We start from the raw sequence: 23498 nt of genomic DNA, 5'->3' as shown, positions 1-23498 counted from the left end.
AGCTATTTATAGGAACCTCTATCTCTTCTGTATGAATACAGATTATTCCAAAAATATCATCCCGGGTGATCAGCTGACTCTTGGCATCAACAGACACAATCTTTCAACAAATAACTACGATGTCATCATTAGCTGCACTGAGGAAATGATTGCCTAGTGTAAGACGTGTATATTTCTATTGTTTATTCTCAAATCACAATTTATGAAAGATGTTTATGTTTTATTAATAGGTTTAAGTAGGAATAATTAATATTTGTCATGTTGGAAATAATTGTGGTAGCAGGGAATGTCTGCACTAAAGTATTGACAAGAGAGACAGCAAATTGATATAATTTTAAAAAGAGCGGGAAAGACTGCGCATTGGTACATTTTGTAATGGTAGCAGGGATTGTCTGCACCAGAAAGCATAGTTGGCAGGAGAGACCGCACTTTAGCGTTCGTAGGAAGTCAGTAGTAAGCGAGAAGTGAAGCGAGTCGGTAGCAGGTCTGAAGCGAGAGGTTGAGAGGAGCGGTGTGCCTGCCAGCCACTAGCTATGATTTACAAGAGATTATAAACGGATGCACAGAGACATCAGCTAACTATTATAATGAGACGAACTAATATTATTGAATTAATTTTTTTTCGAAAATCAAGACTACTGAAGGTACGTTTGCGCAATGCTAGTTGTCAGATTATTGTAAAAAGTAAGTCCCATTTGAACGTTTGTAAAATCATTTCATTCAGAATATAATTAACTGTTGCCAGCAATATTGCATACCATCAACGTAAAACTTTGCAAAATTTTATTGTTGTCAAGAAAAAGTTTAACTATGAATTACGTAACTTCAGTCAAATTAATTAAAGAATAACTTCAGCTTTGCTATTAAAGAATAACGTCAACTTTGGTAATATATACAGCCACTTATTATGAAAGCCCACCAACAGCTAATAGAGTATAGTAAAACAGAGTAAGTACATTCATGTCGCAGTTCGATGTAGCAGTCAGATGGCGATCCAGTAACAGTAAAAATGGTAAGGAACAGTTTTGGGTTATTGTAGATAACGACTGAGGGCCACGAGGACGACACATTCTATGAAACTTCCTGGCAGATTAAAACTGTGTGCCCGACCGAGACTCGAACTCGGGACCTTTGCCTTTCGCGGGCAAGTGCTCTACCAACTGAGCTACCGAAGCACGACTCACGCCCGGTACTCAAAGCTTTACTTCTGCCAGTACCTCGCCTCCTACTTTCCAAACTTTGCAGAAGCTCTCCTGCGAACCTTGCAGAACTAGCACTCCTGAAAGAAAGGATATTGCGGAGACATGGCTTAGCCACAGCCTGGGGGATGTTTCCAGAATGAGATTTTCACTCTGCAGCGGAGTGTGCGCTGATATGAAACTTCCTGGCAGATTAAAACTGTGTGCCCGACCGAGACTCGAACTCTGCCTTTCGCGGCCAAGTGCTCTACCAACTGAGCTACCGAAGCACGACTCACGCCCGGTACTCACAGCTTTACTTCTGCCAGTACCTCGCCTCCTACCTTCCAAACTTTACAGAAGCTCTCCTGCGAACCTTGCAGAACTAGCACTCCTGAAAGAAAGGATATTGCGGAGACATGGCTTAGCCACAGCCTGGGGGATGTTTCCAGAATGAGATTTTCACTCTGCAGCGGAGTGTGCGCTGATATGAAACTTCCTGGCAGATTAAAACTGTGTGCCCGACCGAGACTCGAACTCGGGACCTTTGCCTTTCGCGGGCAAGTGCTCTACCAACTGAGCTACCGAAGCACGACTCACGCCCAGTACTCACAGCTTTACTTCTGCCAGTACCTCGCCTCCTACCTTCCAAACTTTACAGAAGCTCTCCTACGAACCTTGCAGAATTAGCACTCCTGAAAGAAAGGATATTGCGGAGACATGGCTTAGCCACAGCCTGGGGGATGTTTCCAGAATGAGATTTTCACTCTGCAGCGGAGTGTGCGCTGATATGAAACTTCCTGGCAGATTAAAACTGTGTGCCCGACCGAGACTCGAACTCGGGACCTTTGCCTTTCGCGGGCAAGTGCTCTACCAACTGAGCTACCGAAGCACGACTCACGCCCGGTACTCACAGCTTTACTTCTGCCAGTACCTCGCCGCCTACCTTCCAAACTTTACAGAAGCTCTCCTGCGAACCTTGCAGAACTAGCACTCCTGAAAGAAAGGATATTGCGGAGACATGGCTTAGCCACAGCCTGGGGGATGTTTCCAGAATGAGATTTTCACTCTGCAGCGGAGTGTGCGCTGATATGAAACTTCCTGGCAGATTAAAACTGTGTGCCCGACCGAGACTCGAACTCGGAACCTTTGCCTTTCGCGGGCAAGTGCTCTACCAACTGAGCTACCGAAGCACGACTCACGCCCGGTACTCACAGCTTTACTTCTGCCAGTACCTCGCCTCCTACCTTCCAAACTTTACAGAAGCTCTCCTGCGAACCTTGCAGAACTAGCACTCCTGAAAGAAAGGATATTGCGGGGACATGGCTTAGCCACAGCCTGGGGGATGTTTCCAGAATGAGATTTTCACTCTGCAGCGGAGTGTGCGCTGATATGAAACTTCCTGGCAGATTAAAACTGTGTGCCCGACCGAGACTCGAACTCGAAGTAAAGCTGTGAGTACCGGGCGTGAGTCGTGCTTCGGTAGCTCAGTTGGTAGAGCACTTGCCCGCGAAAGGCAAAGGTTCCGAGTTCGAGTCTCGGTCGGGCACACAGTTTTAATCTGCCAGGAAGTTTCATATCAGCGCACACTCCGCTGCAGAGTGAAAATCTCATTCTGGAAACATCCCCCAGGCTGTGGCTAAGCCATGTCTCCGCAATATCCTTTCTTTCAGGAGTGCTAGTTCTGCAAGGTTCGCAGGAGAGCTTCTGCAAAGTTTGGAAGGTAGGAGGCGAGGTACTGGCAGAAGTAAAGCTGTGAGTACCAGGCGTGAGTCGTGCTTCGGTAGCTCAGTTGGTAGAGCACTTGCCCGCGAAAGGCAAAGGTCCCGAGTTCGAGTCTCGGTCGGGCACACAGTTTTAATCTGCCAGGAAGTTTCATATCAGCGCACACTCCGCTGCAGAGTGAAAATCTCATTCTGGAAACATCCCCCAGGCTGTGGCTAAGCCATGTCTCCGCAATATCCTTTCTTTCAGGAGTGCTAATTCTGCAAGGTTCGTAGGAGAGCTTCTGTAAAGTTTGGAAGGTAGGAGGCGAGGTACTGGCAGAAGTAAAGCTGTGAGTACTGGGCGTGAGTCGTGCTTCGGTAGCTCAGTTGGTAGAGCACTTGCCCGCGAAAGGCAAAGGTCCCGAGTTCGAGTCTCGGTCGGGCACACAGTTTTAATCTGCCAGGAAGTTTCATATCAGCGCACACTCCGCTGCAGAGTGAAAATCTCATTCTGGAGACACATTCTATGTTTCGTCGAAATAATCAGAAAATCACTTTTAATAAGCAGCAATTAAATTTGTATGCGAAGATAGAGAAAGAGAATAAATTTTAAAGGGAATACTTCATTTGTTAGTATTAAGCAAGAGAAAGAAATCCTAAGGAACGGTTTCATAGTTTATTGCAAAAGGGAAGGTTATGAATAACAAAAGAGGTGTAGAAGAGACGGGAAGGTTTCACTAGGACCTGGAGCGCTGCATTCATCTCCACCACCCACTCCACCTTTCACCGACCGGCTGCCCCATCTGCGATTCACGTGCTCGGGTGCGGGCGCAGGGACTCGTCTAGTTCTTATACCTGGCCACTGATGTGAATAATGCAGTTGGAACTATGTGCGTATGCAAGTGATGTTAATGTTTTAACTTATATTTACTGTACTGAAGATGGCCACACGATGACCGAAACCTAGTTGTGGAATAAACAGCATTTGGCGACTGATTGCAATACTCTTTACCTTTTGAAATTAATACATTTCCTGAGTACAACTGTTACCCTATGGAAACAAAACTAACAAAACAGAAGAAATAACTAAGTAGGATGCGGCCACAGCATTTATTCCGTTGTGTGGTACATTACCTGCAAAGTTAGGACCAACTCTCAAAAATACAAAGTGGAGACTAATTTCTGCCCACCAGCTAAACAGCGGGCACAGCTTACTAATGTCGAGGACGGCTTCTGACTGCTGATGTCAGTAGTCTATCAATTCGCCTTCCAAAGTGGCATGACATGCATAGGTAGCACAGTGCGTATTGTCGAAGATGGTTGCTCTGACCACCAACGACTCACCAAGCTGCAGAAGACTAACAAGTCGGCAGTCGTGGAATCTGCACCTTCAGAATTACGTGGTTGGATTAAGCTCTTACTCAGGCTCTGACAAAGATGACTAACTTCTGGACTGAGTCGTTAAATAACCTATCGAGATTAGAATAAAGGAACATCTGATCAATAGAGACAATAATAACATGGGAGTAAGGCCTGGGGACATACTCGTAGCCTGATTTAGAATAGGAGCGAGAAATCCCACAGCAGACTGACTTTGGAGTCAGGAAGAGCAACACAGGGACACTGCCAATACGTGTTGGTTGGCACGAACAGTAGACAGAGCGACAAGTTGGCGGAATGGGAGAAGGAGATACTTGCCATGCCCCCTCACCTGGGCACGAAGTGACGAACGAGCGGCAGGATGGAGGGAGGGAGAAGAGGTAAAAACACCATTACAGCTCCTGTGCAGTCAGTTCACCATCGTATCTGATGATGGTAACGTGGTTACTTGCCGAAATATTATGCACATCGGACACTGACATTCGGTTGTTTACTCGTGAACTTCATTCTAACTGCCAAATGTCTCACCAAGTTTTTTTTCATTTCCAGGACTCTCTAACATTCTGTACGCGTGTATGAATATCTGCCATGCTCTGGTTCTCCGTCAAAACAAAATTTGGTGGTGACTGGAATTGAAAATTGGTGGTTAATTCCTATTGGATCAAACTGCTGAGGTCATCGGTCGCTAGGCTTACACACTACTTAATGTAACTTAAACTAACTTACGCAAAGGACAACACACACACACACACACACACACACACACACACACACACACGCCCGACAGAGGACGAACCTCCGACTGGGGGAGCCGCGCGAACCGAGGCATTGGTCCTTAGACCGCGTGGCTACTCAGCGCGGCTCAAAATTTGGTGCCAGCTTTCTGCTTGGAACACACCTCTGTTACAGGCGCCATTTTGAAGGCAACCACCTAACTTCGTGAAACTATAAGGGCTAAAGGGTGAATATTCCAAAATGTCTCACAACAAATTCGGCATTTTTTCAACCGAAATTGGCGTAGAAAAGAAATGTATTTCATTATTTATTGAAAGCCCCCCTTTATACAGGAGTTCTACATGAACACGCACTAGTGTTGTCCTGTGGCGAGGGTGTGTATGAACACACAGCGAAAACATCCTGCGCCAGTTAGATACACCGATCTGGGAGCTGTTGGTAGATGGTTGAGTGCAGAGCAGATCATAAAGCCAAACAGAGGCGGTAATGGGTGGAAGAGAAGGTATTTATGTTTGTGACTGAGGACAGTGTCCTGAATAACATTACATCACTATTTACTTCATTTGCAGACTAATAATTATAGCTTTACCAGTAGTATGTTTTCAGTTTGGTTAGTACCTCCAAGTACATGTGGCAAGAGGAAACTGTTAATGCTTATTTTCCCCTGGGTTGAAAGTGCTTGAGTGTGAACGCATGGACACAAAACGGTTAGTTTACTCTATACTGACAGTTAGAGGTGTCGTTACGACAGAGCAGGGAACATCAGGTAGAAAATATTGTGACGTGTTTGTGGGAAAACAGTTCGACACAGAGAGAGCTACCAACACATTGATGTGTGTACATATTAAGCTACAGCATGTAAAAATATCTGCATTCATAACCGTTATACCATGTTTATGAAATCTATAAATGATAGTTTCTCACAATTGTTGTATGTAAATGATAAAAATGGCTGTAGGACGATTCAGACAGTTCATACGAACAATTACGTAATTTCCACAGTGAACAAAATTGTAAATTTGAACGTACAGATTGCTAACAGGTTAACTCGTTTTTTATTGCTTTTATTTTATATTTTGAGCCTAATGACATAGTTCTTGTCTACCGGTATTGACCTGCGAATGGACACTGTATTCAGAACTAGTCACTAATAAATCTCATTGTGAACACAACTACAACAGGAAACAAAAACAGTGAAAAACATAACTGTACATGAAAATATCACAATAGAGTTTGAAATACATAAACGCAAGTGCACTTAATTGTTAATGAATAAGAAAATTAATGACAGAAGATGATCTGTTCCCACTTTTTGTTAGCTACAACATAAAGTCATTATTTTTATTTTACCTGAATGTGGCTCGAAATTAAGCGACAGTATTGAGTTTGATCTACTTCTACACGAAACGGAGGCAATTTAATCAATGGATAAAACTGACTGGAGTAGCTAATGTCTGGCGGTGTACCTTGTTGCTGAGGAATATGAACTGCATCTGCATGATGATGAAGATCATCCGGGCGATGGGCGTCACAGACAGCATGACGTTGTAGCATTTGGGGTTCTTCTCCAACTCGAAGAACTGGCCAAACTCCAGCCCAGAATATATCATGCTACCGATGCCGAAAGCTGCGGTAAGAACACAAAAGATAGTAAGAATATTTGTTACAATATTAGAGAAATAATTAAACAGCAAAAATTCATTCTGGTGGCGTTAGAATGCGGCATCTATTGCAAAATAAAAACCTTATGGGATATGAATATGAGGCACTCATGCCCAGTTTTGAGGCTATTCATTTAACTGCTGTATTTCCTCGTGCAGCTTTTCTAGATAAATTGAAATCGTTCATTGCAAATACATTTAAATGCGTGCGTGCAGAAATAAATAATTGTAGGACTGGTCTATGGCGTATTTCATTCCAGAATTTCATTCCTGACAAAAACTTTCTCCTGCTGATTGAGCAACTGGAAACAATTACACACATTCTCGTGCATAAATCATTGACGAAGAAACCTAAGATGTCGGAAAAAAGGAGGATATAGAGGAACTCGTACTCTCTACAAAATCGGAAACTCTGTAGATCTAATGTGTCGATATATGAAAACCTATTATGGAGTACGCAGTTATTCTCATATCAACAGGGTGATATTAGACTGTATTGTCGTGAAATATTGTTAAAACAATATGAAACACGTTACAATATATTGTTCTGAATATAATTAATATATTTTAATCCACACAGTCGTAAGGTAAAGTCTTATAAATTGTACCGCCTTTTAAATTGTACCACCAACATATCTAGCAAACTATATCCATGGTTATGCTGCTTGTTGGACAGAATATGCATTAGGTTGTATCTAGTGTTGTAACGTAACCACTTCGACAGACCGTTAAGAATTCTGGCGTGAAATGGTTCAAGTTTATTTTGTGGTCTAAAGAAGCGCATATTTGCTTGTCAAGCTAAGCATATACCATCTTGAAGTACGTTAAGTCAATTTACAATTTATGTAGTATACAACTAAACTTATTCAGTCGCAATATAGGGTAGAAACACTTAAAATTCTCCAAACAACTGCGCAGTAAAACATAATTTTAAAAAGTATGGCGTCGTCTTATTAACTATACTGTACCAAGCATTTAAAACTCTTCCAGCGTTCTGTGCAGTAAAAGATAATTTTAAAAAGTATGGTGCCCTCTTATTAACTTTGCCACCATTATACCGGTAAATTTTAAAATAATTTTCTATGTTTCAACAACTGATTTGATCTAATAATTGCACTGGTGCATGTATTTCCAGTTGTAAAAACATGAACACAGGAGACTTATTTATGGGTAATGTTTGGCATACTTGTTTTCGCATATTTTATTGTTTTAGCTATTAGTTAGGTACTTCCATGTTACGTGGATCATTTGTACGATAAATTATAATGATGTGAAACGAGTAATTTTACATTCGGACTGAAAATTAATTTGCAAATATGACTACATTTTGAACATTGACAAGTATTTTAAATTTTTTTAATTATTATTAAGTGTACAAATGTCAGGTAGTAATTCCTACCCACCACCTTTGAAGATGACAATAAAAGAATTTCTTCTACGGAATGGAAAGGGTTCTCAAGGATAAATTTTTTCTGTTGATTTCCAAATTTTACTTTTCTATCTGGCAGACATTTTATATCACAGTGTAAGTGATCAAAAGTTTTAGTCGCGCAGTGCACCACTTTTTGTGCTAAAGGGAACCTTAATAGGTAGTAATGAATGTCATTTTTCCTTCTGACATTGTAATTAAGTACATCATAGTCCTTTTTGAACTGTAGTGGACTATTTACAACAAACTTCATGAAAGAATAAATATACTGTAAAATGGCTGTGAGCGCTATGGGAATTAACTTCTGAGATCAGTCCGCTAGAACTTAGAATGATTTAAACCTAACCGACCTAAGGACAACACACACATCCACGCCCGAGGCAGGATTCGAACCTGCGACCGTAGCGATCACGCGGTTCCAGACTGTAGCGCCTATAACCGCTTGGCCACCCCGGCTGTCTAAATATACTGCGAATCAGTAGTTAGAAAGCCCAACTCTATAACAGATATCTAAAAGATGACCAGTGGTGAGCGCCACATAATATTCTTACAGCATGTTTCTTTCTTAAAGAATATTATTCTGTATGACATTATTGAATAAAAACATGCAAAATATGTCAATGTGTTGATTTATCTCTCCCCAGTATTTGTAATTATTGTAACTGTAGCTGAGCCAAGTTGTTTCACCAGTTACGAAATCTGTTTTTCTAGTTTAAATTCTCATCAATATGGAAACCTGAAATTGAAGTGTCCACCCTATTTATATTTCCTCGCCGTTTGTTGCACTTATCATTGGTATAGTAGGGTAAATGTGCAGAAATGAGTATGGTGTATCTTCTTAAAATTGAGCAGGAGACCATTTGCAGAAATTAAGTCAGTGACACTGTTAAGAATATGCTTACTATTTATTCTGTTGCTGTATGTATGCTTCAATCGATTACAAAACTAGCATCATCCGCAAAGAACTAATTCTACTTGTTATATATTAGACATAAGATCACTTACATGTATGAGAAACAATGGCAGACTTAAGACTGAGCCTTGGGGAATTCCATATTTGATCTCTCCCCAGTCAGAAGAATTTCCATTGATTAAAGTGAGTGAGTTGTTTAGTACAACTTTCTGAATGGTTTTTGTTAAATCTGACGTTATCATTTTATCTCTGAACGATTCAGATTATATTAAATCTATAATCACAGCTTTCGAATATTCTCTTACTTGACTTCATGTGCTACATCATTGTACTGAAACACGTAATCATAAGGCATATTAACTAGCCACCATTAACTAAACAAAGACTGGTGAGAACACTTATAGCGTTTTTAGCTGGAATAAAAAACGTGTTCCTTTATTTGCTAGAGAGCCAAGGAGGCACTGGTGGATCACATCCTGCAACTTGAATCCTGCATGTTGGAATGTAGTCAGGCCAGCTTACAAAGACTTGTCTTTGATTTGGAAGAAGAAAACTGGAACACACATAGATTTAAAAACATGATGGCAGTTGAAGGATGGTATAATATCTTCATATTTCGGTACCCTGAATTATCTCTCTGACAGTCAGAAACTACTTCGGCATCTACAACATTTTGCTTCAGCAGAGAGGCTTTCATGAAATTTTTTCAAGATCTTTCTGTTTAGACTCCAATCATGGTTTTCCGACTATGCAGACATTAAATATGGACAACACTACCCTATCCGCAGTACAGAAATATCAAAAGATCATTGTGTCAAGAGAGAAGCACCAAGTGGGGACTATAGCTAGTGCAGAAAAGGGGGACGAATACCACCTGTGTTTGTTTTTAGGAGGAAACTATTTCCGATTATCTAAAAGATGGAACACCATCTGGTGCAAAATTTGCTATTTCAGATAGTGGTGGGGTATCTAGTGAAATTTTTTTTCAATAAATGCAGCACTTCCTCGTCATTGTAAGTTCCCATTCTAACGAAAAGGTGTTGATAACTTTAGGCGTACATACAATACATACAAAAGTCTTCTAGCTACAATTTCAGTAGCGTTTTAATCCTGCTCTGCCCACCTCCACACACCACTCATAGGTTACAGGCTAGACGCTGCATTTTTAAGCCTCTGCCTTGACATCAATATCAGTCATACGAGTCATAAGGCAGTGCTACGATCGTACAAAATGCTATCAGCAACTTCTCTGAAACCGGAATGTAGCCTTTGGATCAATGTATTTTTGAAGTTTCGAATTTCGTCGCGACTAGATCCAAACCAGAATCCGAAGCTGGAAATGAGGAGAAAGAAATGTATAGATTTACAAGGTAAGGAATCACAGGAACATCACGACGAACTATTGGAACTTATCTACCTCTGACTCCTTCTACTACTACGAAACAAACATGTAGTAGGGGACTATCAGTAGTCCCAAAAGATATTTGTCTGTCCTAGCTCTACAGAAAAGAAACAGGAGCAGAGCAATATCATCTGCTATTGAGTTCACAGGTAGTCCTTACAAGAAGTTTCTCCTTGTTAAAGAATTTGAGAACAACAAAAGTAAGAGGAACAAAATTAATGCTGGCAAAACCAGAAGCTTATTCTGCTAGGTCTGCGAAGTTGAGCAGAAAAAACAGATGAATTAGTCCTTCAAATCTTGTGTGTGAATCTGCGCCTAGAGCACGAAAGTAGGTGTGAATGAAATCGTGTTTCATTGTGATAGCAGGAAATCTGAATGGGTCGCTAATGTTGAAACTGCTCAGTGCAAGTCTGCAAGTAGCCTAGTATTTTAGATAACGAAATGTATTATGAGTTCATTTGGAAATTAAAATAAATATTGCTGATGTTCAACAAATTTGTGTATTTCTTGCTATAGCTGAGAAAAATTTGTAGTGGTATGATTTGTAGTATAAGTTGTACAATCTAGAACACCTAATTATAAATTGTATCACTTTGTACCTCTCCAAGTATTGTGTTATATCGCTGAAACTGGAGAAAATTTGTCTTCAAAATTTTCGGCGCATGTGTCCAAGAGAATGGGCAACACATTATCACTAGTACATTCATATAACGTATATTAGACTTCGCCAACGGCCTTGCCGCAGTCGCACCGATTCCTGTCAGATCTTCGAAAATAAGTGCTTCTGGGTTTGGGTAACACTTGGATGAGTGACCGTCCTGGTCTGCCAAGAGCTGTTCGCAAGCTGGGTTGTCAAGCCCTTATAAGGCCAATTTAGGAGTTATTCGATTGAGAAATAGCGGCTCCGGTCACGGAAACTGACAACGACCAGTGACTAGTGATCACGCGTCCTTCCATATCCACGTCTTGTTACCCTTATAAACTGAGGATGACACGGTGGCCGGTCGGTACCGCTGGGCCTTCTCAGGCTTGTTCGAACTGAGTTTACATAGATGTCAGTAAAAATCACCAAAGTGCGTCATGCTTCTAATTCCTTATATTTAGTTTCGTCCATCACGTATCTTGTATAGAAGCTAAATCTTAATATTGTAATGAGGCATTTTACAAAAATAAAGAAATAAATCGATAGAATGGACTACAAATGTATTACACAATATTAACAATGCATTTGTTCTTTATGGACTACAGTGTTGTAATGTACCAACGACATAACGAGGGAGGTGACGCAATGGTTGAATATCTATTGTAAACAAGAGAATTAAAAATATTATTGATGGACTTTCTGACAGCAGTGCAAAACTTGTTTGAAAGTAAAGTAGTGGTTAACCAAGCGATAAGTAAATGGGAAATGTGTGCTGTTCGTTTGTTGGGATCTGAAACGTAATGAATTCATTGTTCTAAATTTGCTCTGAATACTCGAAAATGTGAAATGACTTTCATAATTTTAACAACCACTTTTAGAAAGAAATATCATTTTGTTGCAGCTGACAAATTATTCAGGTTTTTGAAACCACTGATCTTCCACTAATGGAGCTCGAATATCACAGTAGATCAAAAAATTGTAGCCTAAGTTTCAGTTATAAACATTATAACAAAACATCTTACAAAACAATAGCTCATGTATGACGGCAGAAATCCGCAAAGGCGTTTTTTTTTTTCAGGAAAAGTAATCTAAGAAGAATCTCTGTTTCACAGAAACAGACCGAAGCAATACCATAGTTACTTATGCAAATCTGGCTGCTGTCGAACAATAAAAGAAACCAAAGAATGGTTACTGTTGTGTAGGGTGTAAGTTGTTTATGTGAATAAAAAGTAAATATTTCTCTTTGACAATTAGTCCCTCACTACAAAATACTGTGCGTCGACTCATCTACAATTTGCAGAAATCAGATCTACATCTACATCTATATCTACGTGATTACTCTGCTATTCACAATAAAGTGCCTGGCAGAGGGTTCAATGAACCACCTTCAAGCTGTCTCTCTACCATCCCACTCTCGAACTGCAAGCGGGAAAAACGAGCACTTAAATTTTTCTGTGCTAGTCCTGATTTCTCTTATTTTATCGTGATTATCATTTCTCCCTATGTTGGTGGATGCCAACAGAATATTTTCACAATCGGAGGAGAAAACTGGTGATTGCAATTTCATGAGAAAATTCTGTCCCAGTGAAAAACGCCTTTGTTTTAATGATTGCCACTCAAATTCACGTATCATGTCTGCGACACCATCTCCCCTACTTCGCGAGAATACAAAACGAGCTGCCCTTCTTTGTACTTTTTCGATGTCATCCATCACTCCCACCTGATGCGGATCCCACACCGCACAGCAATACTCCAGAATAGGGCGGACAAGCGTGGTGTAAGCAGTCTCTTTAGTAAACCTGTTGCACCTTCTAAGCGTTCTGCCAATGAATCGCAGTCTCTGGTTTGCTCTACCCACAATATTATGTATGTAATCGTTCCAATTTAGGTTATCTGTAAGTGTAATCCCCAAATATTTGATTGAATTTACTGCCTTCAGATTTGTGTCACTTATCGCGTAATCGAAATTTAGCTGATTTCTTTTAGTACTCATGTGAACAATTTCACACTTTTCCTTGTTCATGGTGAATTGCCACTTTTCGCACCGTACAGATATCTTATCTAAACCATTTTGCAAGTCGTTTTCATCATTTGATGACATTACAAGACGAAGAATGACAGCATCATCTGCAAACAATCTAAGACGGCTAATCAGGTTGTCTCCTATGTCGTTAATATAGATCAGGAACAATAGAGGGCCTATAACATTTCCTTGGGGAACGCCGGATATTATTTCTGTTTTATTCGATGACTTTCCGTATGTTACTACAAACCGTGCCCTTTCTGACAGGAAATCACGAATCCAGTCGTACAACTGAGGCGATATTCCGTAGGCATGCAGTTTGGTTAGAAGACGCTTGTGAAGAACGGTGTCGAAAGCCTTCTGGAAATCTAAAAATATGGAATCAATTTGACATCCCCTGTCGATAGCACTGATTACTTCATGGGATCCGAAAGTTGTATAACAACAATACAAGTCTAAGGTTCATTCAAAATTACTTTCAATCTGTTGGCAGCATCATCCTTTAGAGAGGTTAGGTTACTGCCCAGTGACAACTATGCACAGGGAGGCTGCTAGAGCCGTGGAGAGTGGAGGCTACTGACAGATGGTGTCCATGCACAGATGGTGACTAAGAGCTTTTGAGAGCTTAAGCCACAGACCAACAGCTCCCATGCACAGGCACTAAGAAGTGGAGAGAGGCTAGGTGCCGATCTACTTAAGCAGTAAGACCAAAAGAGAGGTTAATTGCTTGTCGCCGGTGCCCATGTCCAGGGAGGCCGTAAGAGCTGTAGAGAGGTTAGGTTGCTATCAGTCTGGAACCGCGTGGCCGCTACGGTCGCAGGTTCGAATCCTGCCACGGACATGGATGTGTGTGATGTCCTTAGGTTAGTTAGGTTTAAGTAGTTCTGAGTTCTAGTCCCAAAGTGCTCAGAGCCATGAGCCATGCAGAGATTAGGATACTGATTGATGGTGCTAGTGTGCAGGTAGGCAGTAAGAGCTGCAGAGAGGTTAGGCTACTGACCGACGGCGCCCATGCGCAGGTAGAAGCTGCCGTAGCGGGAGCGCGGCGCCGACGCCGTGGCGGAGATCTTGCGGCGGCGGCCGCCGCTCTCGGCCTGGTGGTTCTGCACCACCGAGTCCAGGGCCCGCTCCTTGAGCAGGCAGCAGTACAGCAGCAGCAGGAACAGCATGCTGCCCGCGTACAGGAACACGTAGAAGCCCTGCCGACACACCGACACGCAACATCAGCAGCCAGCAGTCTGTAGGAGTAATGCGTGATTCTGATTCAAACTTCAAGCGAGTGTCATGTGACCACCATCAACTGTATGCAAAAGTCCTCTGAAGGCTGGCATCTCGCTGTTGAATCAGAGATCCATGCAACTGCGAGATGAGTGGCTGCCAGTGAAGACTGGAAACCTGTTGGTGGTGAAGCCAGTTACCGTTCATTTCAGCATGGTGAAGGAAGCCCTGACCACATCCTAATTGGACGCTGCCTCTAATGCATCGCTTTGTAGGTTGCCAACCCATCCAAGTCTGTGATACCTGTGACTAACAAATCATTAGACAGCACATTTTTATGTTTTGGTGAGAGGTCAGAATCAAACTCGAGTTGGTACATGTTACCTATTTTTGCTGACAATGGAATGAGTGAGGCACAACTTTTACAATTTTCGACAATGTCTGGATTCCAGCTTAAAGTACTCGTCTTGGTGTCTTTGGTCGACAGTCACTTACTGCCATTTCTGGGGTTACAGTAACAAAAAAGGTTACTAGTGTTAAGGATTCAGCCTACAATGGTTTTCACTCGTGCTGTCGAAACGTTGGCAAAACCACTATGAACGGCTGTCAGTCGAAAATACCGAGGCGAGCAACAACGGGAAATACGTTAAGATGTGGCCACGAAAGCCTAATCAGTTTTATATTAAGGTCTTTGTTTATTATAGTGTATTTCATAGGGGCTCGCTCATTCTTCTACAGTCTGGGGATTGGCCATCTACATTTATCTGCTATATTATTATACACTATTCCAGCAAATTTATCTTTTTTATGGAATAATTTAATACAGCGAACGTGAGTTTAGTGTGTGTGCGTGTGTGTGTGTGTGTGTGTTTCTGTATGTGTGTGTAGTTTTTAGGGGCTATAAAGAAATGTCATGGCTCCAAACCAACATACCATAATAATCGTCACGTTTATCCAAAGGTAATCAGCAAGTCTAGTCTGATCGATCCAATATCTGGTTGCAAACACAGACATCACGACTTGTAATTCGCAAAAATTATCCTCCTAAGGACGGATGAACACTCCTAACGAAATTAGAATTACATTAATATCGTCAGCTGCTCAAGGGCGTTGACATACACTCCTGGAAATTGAAATAAGAACACCGTGAACTCATTGTCCCAGGAAGGGGAAACTTTATTGACACATTCCTGGGGTCAGATACATCACATGATCACACTGACAGAACCACAGGCACATAGACACAGGCAACAGAGCATGCACAATGTCGGCACTAGTACAGTGTATATCCACCTTTCGCAGCAATGCAGGCTGCTATTCTCCCATGGAGACGATCGTAGAGATGCTGGATGTAGTCCTGTGGAACGGCTTGCCATGCCATTTCCACCTGGCGCCTCAGTTGGACCAGCGTTCGTGCTGGACGTGCAGACCGCGTGAGACGACGTTTCATCAAGTCCCAAACATGCTCAATGGGGGACAGATCCGGAGATCTTGCTGGCCAGGGTAGTTGACTTACACCTTCTAGAGCACGTTGGGTGGCACGGGATACATGCGGACGTGCATTGTCCTGTTGGAACAGCAAGTTCCCTTGCCGGTCTAGGAATGGTAGAACGATGGGTTCGATGACGGTTTGGATGTACCGTGCACTATTCAGTGTCCCCTCGACGATCACCAGTGGTGTACGGCCAGTGTAGGAGATCGCTCCCCACACCATGATGCCGGGTGTTGGCCCTGTGTGCCTCGGTCGTATGCAGTCCTGATTGTGGCGCTCACCTGCACGGCGCCAAACACGCATACGACCATCATTGGCACCAAGGCAGAAGCGACTCTCATCGCTGAAGACGACACGTCGCCATTCGTCCCTCCATTCACGCCTGTCGCGACACCACTGGAGGCGGGCTGCACGATGTTGGGGCGTGAGCGGAAGACGGCCTAACGGTGTGCGGGACCGTAGCCCAGCTTCATGGAGACGGTTGCGAATGGTCCTCGCCGATACCCCAGGAGCAACAGTGTCCCTAATTTGCTGGGAAGTGGCAGTGCGGTCCCCTACGGCACTGCGTAGGATCCTACGGTCTTGGCGTGCATCCGTGCGTCGCTGCGGTCCGGTCCCAGGTCGACGGGCACGTGCACCTTCCGCCGACCACTGGCGACAACATCGATGTACTGTGGAGACCTCACGCCCCACGTGTTGAGCAATTCGGCGGTACGTCCACCCGGCCTCCCGCATGCCCACTATACGCCCTCGCTCAAAGTCCGTCAACTGCACATACGGTTCACGTTCACGCTGTCGCGGCTTGCTACCAGTGTTAAAGACTGCGATGGAGCTCCGTATGCCACGGCAAACAGGCTGACGGCGGCGGTGCACAAATGCTGCGCAGCTAGCGCCATTCGACGGCCAACACCGCGGTTCCTGGTGTGTCCGCTGTGCCGTGCGTGTGATCATTGCTTGTACAGCCCTCTCGCAGTGTCCGGAGCAAGTATGGTGGGTCTGACACACCGGTGTCAATGTGTTCTTTTTTCCATTTCCAGGAGTGTATATCAACGGGGACAGGTGAAAATGTGCGCCCAGACTGCGATCTCCTGCTTAGATGGCAGACGCTCTATCTATCTGAGCCACTGAGGGCACAGAAGAGAGTGCGACTGCAGGGACTATCTCGCGCACGCCTCCCGCAAGACCCACATTCTCACTTTGTATGTCCACACACCACATACAAGGTGAGCATGTGGGTCTCACGGGAGGCGTGCGCGAGATAGTCCCTGCAGTCACACAATCCTCTGTGCCCTCGCGGCGGCTCAGATGGATAGAGAGTCTGCCATGCAAGCAGAAGACCTCGGGTTCGAGTCCCGGTCGGGGCACACATTTTCACCTGTCTTCGTTGATATATATCAACGCCTGTAAGCAGCTGACGGTATTAATATAATTCTAATTTCATTCTAGACGGCTGCAGGTCATCAATGGTGTCTGTTCTTTCGGACATGTCCGAAAGAACAGACACCATATCAGTATATACTGCTGAGACGAGTGTCTCCAGCTATCAGCCGGCAGTTATAAGACTGAAGAGCACTGCACGTAACAAACCACTCAGTGATGGTGGCACCTAAATATCCTAAATTTATGACCAGCCAAAAATTCCAAGTTGGGCAAACCTGTTGAGCCCAGGTTCCTCGAGGTTACTCAGTGTTCTTAGCTTCTGAGGGGATGAGAGCAATACATGTTACATTAATGAAGGGTACCAATCTGCCCTGTCTGTCACATCTTGCTGTAGATTGCAGAGTAAGGTGACAGTGCCAACATCCCGTCAGATCTGTGGATATTTCTCCAGACCCACTACCGCGGGCAACTTATCATCATGATCGTCATCATCATGCATTAAACCGCTTCTGGTTTGTTTCCTGCTTATGTATTTTATGCTAGCCAAGTTTTCTTTGGTGGGCTGATTTTCCTTTTTTGCTTGTTTCAGCTTGTATTTCAGCAGTGACTTCGTCCATTTGGCTTCTTGCATTCTCGTCATACGTACCTGTACATACTATTTCTTCACTCGGAATAAATACTTTTAATTTGTCCCTGATATCTTCATTTATCTTCTTATCAAGCAATGTGTACTTAGCTACTGCTCTCAGAAATTTCACGACTTCACTTTAGATTCTTTTGATCTGTCATTTAGCAAGTGCTCAAGACTGACATTCATTGAAAAACATTGATAGTGCCATTAACTTAAATAATTTAATAATAATATGTCTTTAGCTGTTTTTAGAACGCCATTTGATTTTGCCACAATGATACATAACTTACTGTAACATTGTAGTCACATCATCATTTGATGTCCAAATTATACCATACCGAAGACAAAAAATTTTTGGCACTTGCTCGACTGCTTCCTTAGTAATGAAAATTTTTGTCTTCACTAATTTACGTTCTACAAATGATATCACGTTTGTTTCTGATGTCGAGATTTTTGATTGTACTCGATTGCTGCTTCCACAGACAAGTGATGCTCATTATTGTGGATCATGTTCTGTCCGACCAGATTAATTGTATATACCGTAATCAGTAATTTTCTGTAGTATTACCATATATTCAAAGGATATTGCGTCAAGAGTAGTACTCAATATTAATGTCAACACATCCCCATGCCTCTTTATTTCTCTCTAGGGCGCCTGCAGACTGGCCCCCTTCGGTTTTCTCCTTACAGTGTGCAGAAGTCAATCTGTTAAAGCAATACGATGTTATTTTCGAATACGCTAAAAAAAATCGAGGTTAAAATTTTGAAAATTGAGAGCGCTGTTAAATACAAAAAATTTCGATTTCGGTGTCGCAATCGCCCTTAGGCGAGTACGTAGCGATCTAATCTCGTGTGACTAGGTCATTGGTTCAGTTTCCACTATACGTATACGAATTTTTATTTAAATTCAATATTGATAGTGATATTGAAATGTTAAACAACAACGTGAATCATAATAACGTTTTTTAAAATATCAATTGCTTGAAAATACAAGTATTTATAATGAATAAATATTTTTGGTAACACAATATTTTTGTTTTTATGTTATGTTTGCATTTTAACATTATATATAAGAAATGTTTTATTTCATATTTGATCTGTTCCATACGTGTAGAAAATTTTAGTTTGTTATCAACAGTCTTTTTCTCATCTGATTAATAATTAAAGATTAAAATGTTAGTTTGATTAAGAAATTGTAATTCAAGTCAATAATTGTTATTTCACACCTCAGTTTGATATTAAATACTGAATTGTGATATTAATGGGTAAATATGCTTCTACTGAACCTGCGGCCGCATCATTACGAGATTAGAACGTTATCCACATATGGACGATTCAGTTGATTGGGATGGAACCTTTTTATACTTAACAAGTCAAGTTTTTTGAGAATGGGATAATACTGCTTCAGGACATTAATGTCTGTAGACTACATCTTAAACTCAAATAAGAGTGAGGAAAATCGAAAATGGTCAGTCCTTAAGGTCCCATTGTTGGTACTGACATAGCTGTACGTAATTCGTCTGTTGCTATTGAATCTACATAAATTTGTACGTTTTACCAACTGTTGTTCGGTTTTCTTATTAGTCCCGCTATCATTGATGTACTGTGATAATTCGCTGCCGCCCACGCGTACTTCCATCGTAAACAGTTACACCGGGTTGTAAAGTTATTCTACCGAATTTTCAGCTATTTTTGTTAATCTAATATCAGTTGCTAGTTGTATCTATATCTAATTTATTGCTTCTGACAGAACGCTCTCTGTTTATCGTGTAACAAAATTTTGTTTTGATTTAACATAACTGACACTTAGGGCTACAACTTAAAATTGTTTGAAATTATCCAACCTTCCTACCATCAATATTTAAAAATTATTTTTACTTTATTAGCTTTCAGCTTATGATTTCGATTTAGTTTCCATTTTAGAAATTATGTTCAATATTACGAATATTTTCTGAGCTATCTCTTATTCTCAGTGACGTAGCAGGTTTTGTGGGGGTCGATTCTGGGGACCTAACGGCACCAAACCTTATATGATATTAATAACTTATTTCTTGGATACTTGAAAAATAATCTGAGGTATCTTAGTCGAAATACGAGGTCAAAAAACCTCGATATAGGTAACTTGTTTCATCTAAATGAGAATGTTTTAGTTATTAGTGACTAATTGGAACATGCATCGATTTATTTGAAGAGAATTTGCCAGTTAAAATCCAATTCAAGATTTGTTTAATGTACTAGAGAAGTGCAATCTTTTGATATACAAACAGTCACATTGCGTTCAGTTTTTACGTTGGCTGTTTTATAGCGGTTTCCTTCCTCACTTGAATCCGGTTCGGTAACTGTATTACAAACATAACTTGGACGCAAACAGAACTCGCAGGGTCACAGAATTCTATTTTGATGCATGAATGACGCTTAAAACTAGCCTTCAGCGTCATTTGAAATTATATAAATGGTAAATAGATTCAAAAGACATTGTGTACCAAAAATAATCATATGGAAATAACTCTGGAGAGTAGAGACGGATAGATGAAGCTGACCGTCCTCGAGTATATGGTAGCCTTTCGCACAGTCCTAACACTTACGTATATCTCAGCGAGACTGGTACTGCTTTTCATGTAGGTTAAAAGAGGGGGGCAGGGAGCACTCTTCTGGAAAAGGTAATGTAGAGTTTGAACTGTGCTATGGAATTACCAACTATTGTACTGTAGAAAAGGATAAAATGAGCATCTAGAGATCACGCCGACTTTATTTATAAAATGCGGCTGAAATTTTTCATTAAAGACGAAAACTGGTGTCGTACAGCGACAAGAACTGTCACTCCTAGATGGATGCCACAGTATGTTTCCGGTGACGTGCAGCAGCACGCCACCAGCATCGAGTTGCGACATTGTTTACAAGAACACTGAGATCTTCGACAGGTACATTGTCTCTACACTTATGCAATGTTAGGTGCAGTTCTCGACTGTATTGAAGTGACGCCATCATTTAAATGAGAAGACTGCCGGCGTGGGTTCTCGAGTGCTCTGAGCCATTCACGTCCAGCTAATAAACAGGCATCGTTGCCGTCATCCCCCCACAGCTTCAGCGGTATGGTTTTATGAGGACCATCGTTACTATCAATGGTGACTAGGGCGAATGTGCAACGGTAACTACGGAGATATCGCTTCACTATATCGACGAAATATCTCCCAGCGACCTTTTCACAACGTTACATGTTTTCGCAATGAGCACTAGAGCATCTGCCTCTCCGGGCACACTGTCCCGAACGTACGTGCACTTGAATATGTGTTCTCAGCAAGCCATTATGACCAAATAAGAATGGGCGCCCAAGAAAAAATTCTCAGATTAAAAATGTCTTAAAGCAAGGATTCACTCTTGCTCCCCTAGTGTTCGAACTGTCCATGATGAAGTAATGCTGGAAATAAAGAATGTTGCAGGTGGGGAATTAACATTCATGGTGGAAGGATATTGTTTATAAGATTTTCTGATGGCATAGCTATCGTCAGTGAAAGTGAGGAAGAGTTATAGGATTAGTAAGTGAGAAGAGCAGTCTAATCATACAGAATGTGGACTGAGAGAAAACCTCAGAAAAACGAAAGTAATAAAGATTACCAGAAATGAGATTAGTGATGAATTAAATTGGTGACGAAGTAATATAAAGGTGAAGGAATTTTGTTACCTTGGGAGCAAAATAATGCGTAGAAGAAAGAGACTGGAAATATCCAACAAATAATTGACGATGTTTGGTGTTAAGTGGTACTTTGAGTCTCTCTGAACCGATTTTCGCTTAAAAGTTTAGAATCATGACAATCAGAATGTCAATGGAATCTAGTTCGGGGGATATTGTGACTGAGCGCCGGCTTCCTAGAATATCTTCGACGCTTTGTGACCTCAAAATTCTTGTGTGGGAAACTGAGCTCTCTTCGAAATAATAGATTAGAAGCAAGACTTACAGGTGTGACAATCCTAGCCGCATTCCCCATCTGGACACTGGACCGACATTGTTGGCTTATTGTACAGCTTCCAGATTCTGCAAGGTACTAGGCACAGGTTTTCGTGAGGTGACAGCTGGTCTTCTCAGACTTGAATAAATGTATTTCAGTTCCTTTTCGCAGCAAATGCTAACTTGACACTAAAATTTACTGCTTTACCAGAGCGTCTCTTAATGTGCTTTGCATGACAACTTACAGAAATAAATCGAAACCCATAAAGGTGACAAATGTCAATAGAAAAAGAAATACATCCTGTTTTGCAAAATGCGGAGTTGAACACCTCCCCTCCCCCACCCCTCCCGCAGAAAACTAAACTTTTCCATGAGTTCTAACCTACAACGTGATTCATATTCCGAGATCCTGGTTTTAATAGCTTTTCCTACTGCAAAAACCTATCCTCAGGTACATGTTAAACAGCATATTCCCGAAGTCCTGGACTGTGGAAATAGTCCTCGCTGCTCTGTGGTAGTCACTGAGCATTTTCATTGACTAGTGTAATATCTTTACGCCATTCTTATCTAATGATCTGTCATTCAACCTACAGATTTACGACTATATAATTTTTCACGACTCTTTTTTTCTAATCGTGTATGACTTAGCTCGATGTTAGTTTGGATAGCAATATTACTATTGTTGTTCCTTAGATTGGGTCGAGATTCTGGGAGCCACTCTTTGCGATTGACTATCGATCATGTCCCTAGTCTGACTCGTACAAAGATTAGAGATTTTGAGTAAAGATTGATTCAGCTATGTCAGCTTTTTTCTCGTGTAATGGTTCAGGTTACCATTACTTTGACAACTAATCAGAACTTACTGGCTCTTGGGTTCGAAGCAAATCACTGCCTAGTAACATCAGTAATGGCTGCCGAAGACTTCCATCATATGGAGTCACCCTCATTCTGCCAAGGGCTTTGTCAAAGAGAGCAGCATTGAGAACACCCTCTTGTGCTTTATAATCCACTACCTGATTTCGGAATCTCTGTCTCACCATGATGTAATATTGCTGGAATTTTGAGAAGTCTTTGGGTCATTTCCAAGTAACACCCCTCTTCTTGTGATTTTTTAATACTGCGGATTACGTGATGGAATTTTTTGCAGAACTGAGGTAATCTTTCTCGTCTGTCATTCTATGTTATCTCTGTTACGGGGCTGTGGTGGGAAATATCCCCTAAAAAATCGAAAGAAGCAGAAATTATTAGGGTTGAGGATGCATGAGGCAATGGGAACACTGCATTGAAGATACGCAATTAGTATCGGGAAGGGAGGAAGTTTAGATTTCAACACCCGTCGATATTGGAGCCATTAGAGACGACGCACTGTGTGTCCACAGAACATGTGACCCGTAATTGGAATATTGTTATGATGATAGCTCAACTGGTAAAAAATTCCGGATCAGTTTACCATTCGGATGCGAGGGAGCATACTTCCAAAGGGGAGGTAACCATGAGAGAAAGATTGAGTAACAAACGAAGGGGTGACATTTCATGAGTTGGATCGTGGAGTGTCAGAAGTTTGAACGTGTTAGAGACGGTAGACAATCTGAAAATGAAAATGCAGAGGCTCAGTCTAGATTTAGTGAGTGTCAATTATGTGAAATGGAAAGAAGATGGAGAGTTCTAGTCAGATTAATAAACTGTAATATCAACAGAAAATGGTATAACTGGAATAGGATTCGTTATGAGTAGGAATGTAAGGCATAGAGTGAGTTACCG

The 23498-nt window shown here is 41.7% G+C and overlaps 1 protein-coding gene across 1 annotated transcript in view; it reads right to left on the bottom strand.

The window, feature by feature from the left end:
- The window catches only part of LOC126473281 (proton channel OtopLc-like), a 129138-nt gene that overhangs the window by 73181 nt on the left and 32459 nt on the right, over nucleotides 1–23498 (bottom strand). The window contains exons 4-5 of the mRNA XM_050100236.1: nucleotides 14071–14269; nucleotides 6466–6626 (exon numbers count right to left, since the gene is read on the bottom strand). Of these exons, the coding sequence (XP_049956193.1) occupies nucleotides 6466–6626; nucleotides 14071–14269 (360 nt within the window). The remainder of the gene's footprint in view (nucleotides 1–6465; nucleotides 6627–14070; nucleotides 14270–23498) is intronic.

Source organism: Schistocerca serialis, chromosome 4, assembly GCF_023864345.2.
Source record: "Schistocerca serialis cubense isolate TAMUIC-IGC-003099 chromosome 4, iqSchSeri2.2, whole genome shotgun sequence".
NCBI classification, from domain to species: Eukaryota; Metazoa; Arthropoda; class Insecta; order Orthoptera; family Acrididae; genus Schistocerca; species Schistocerca serialis.
This window is presented reverse-complemented; position numbering and strand designations above follow the sequence as displayed.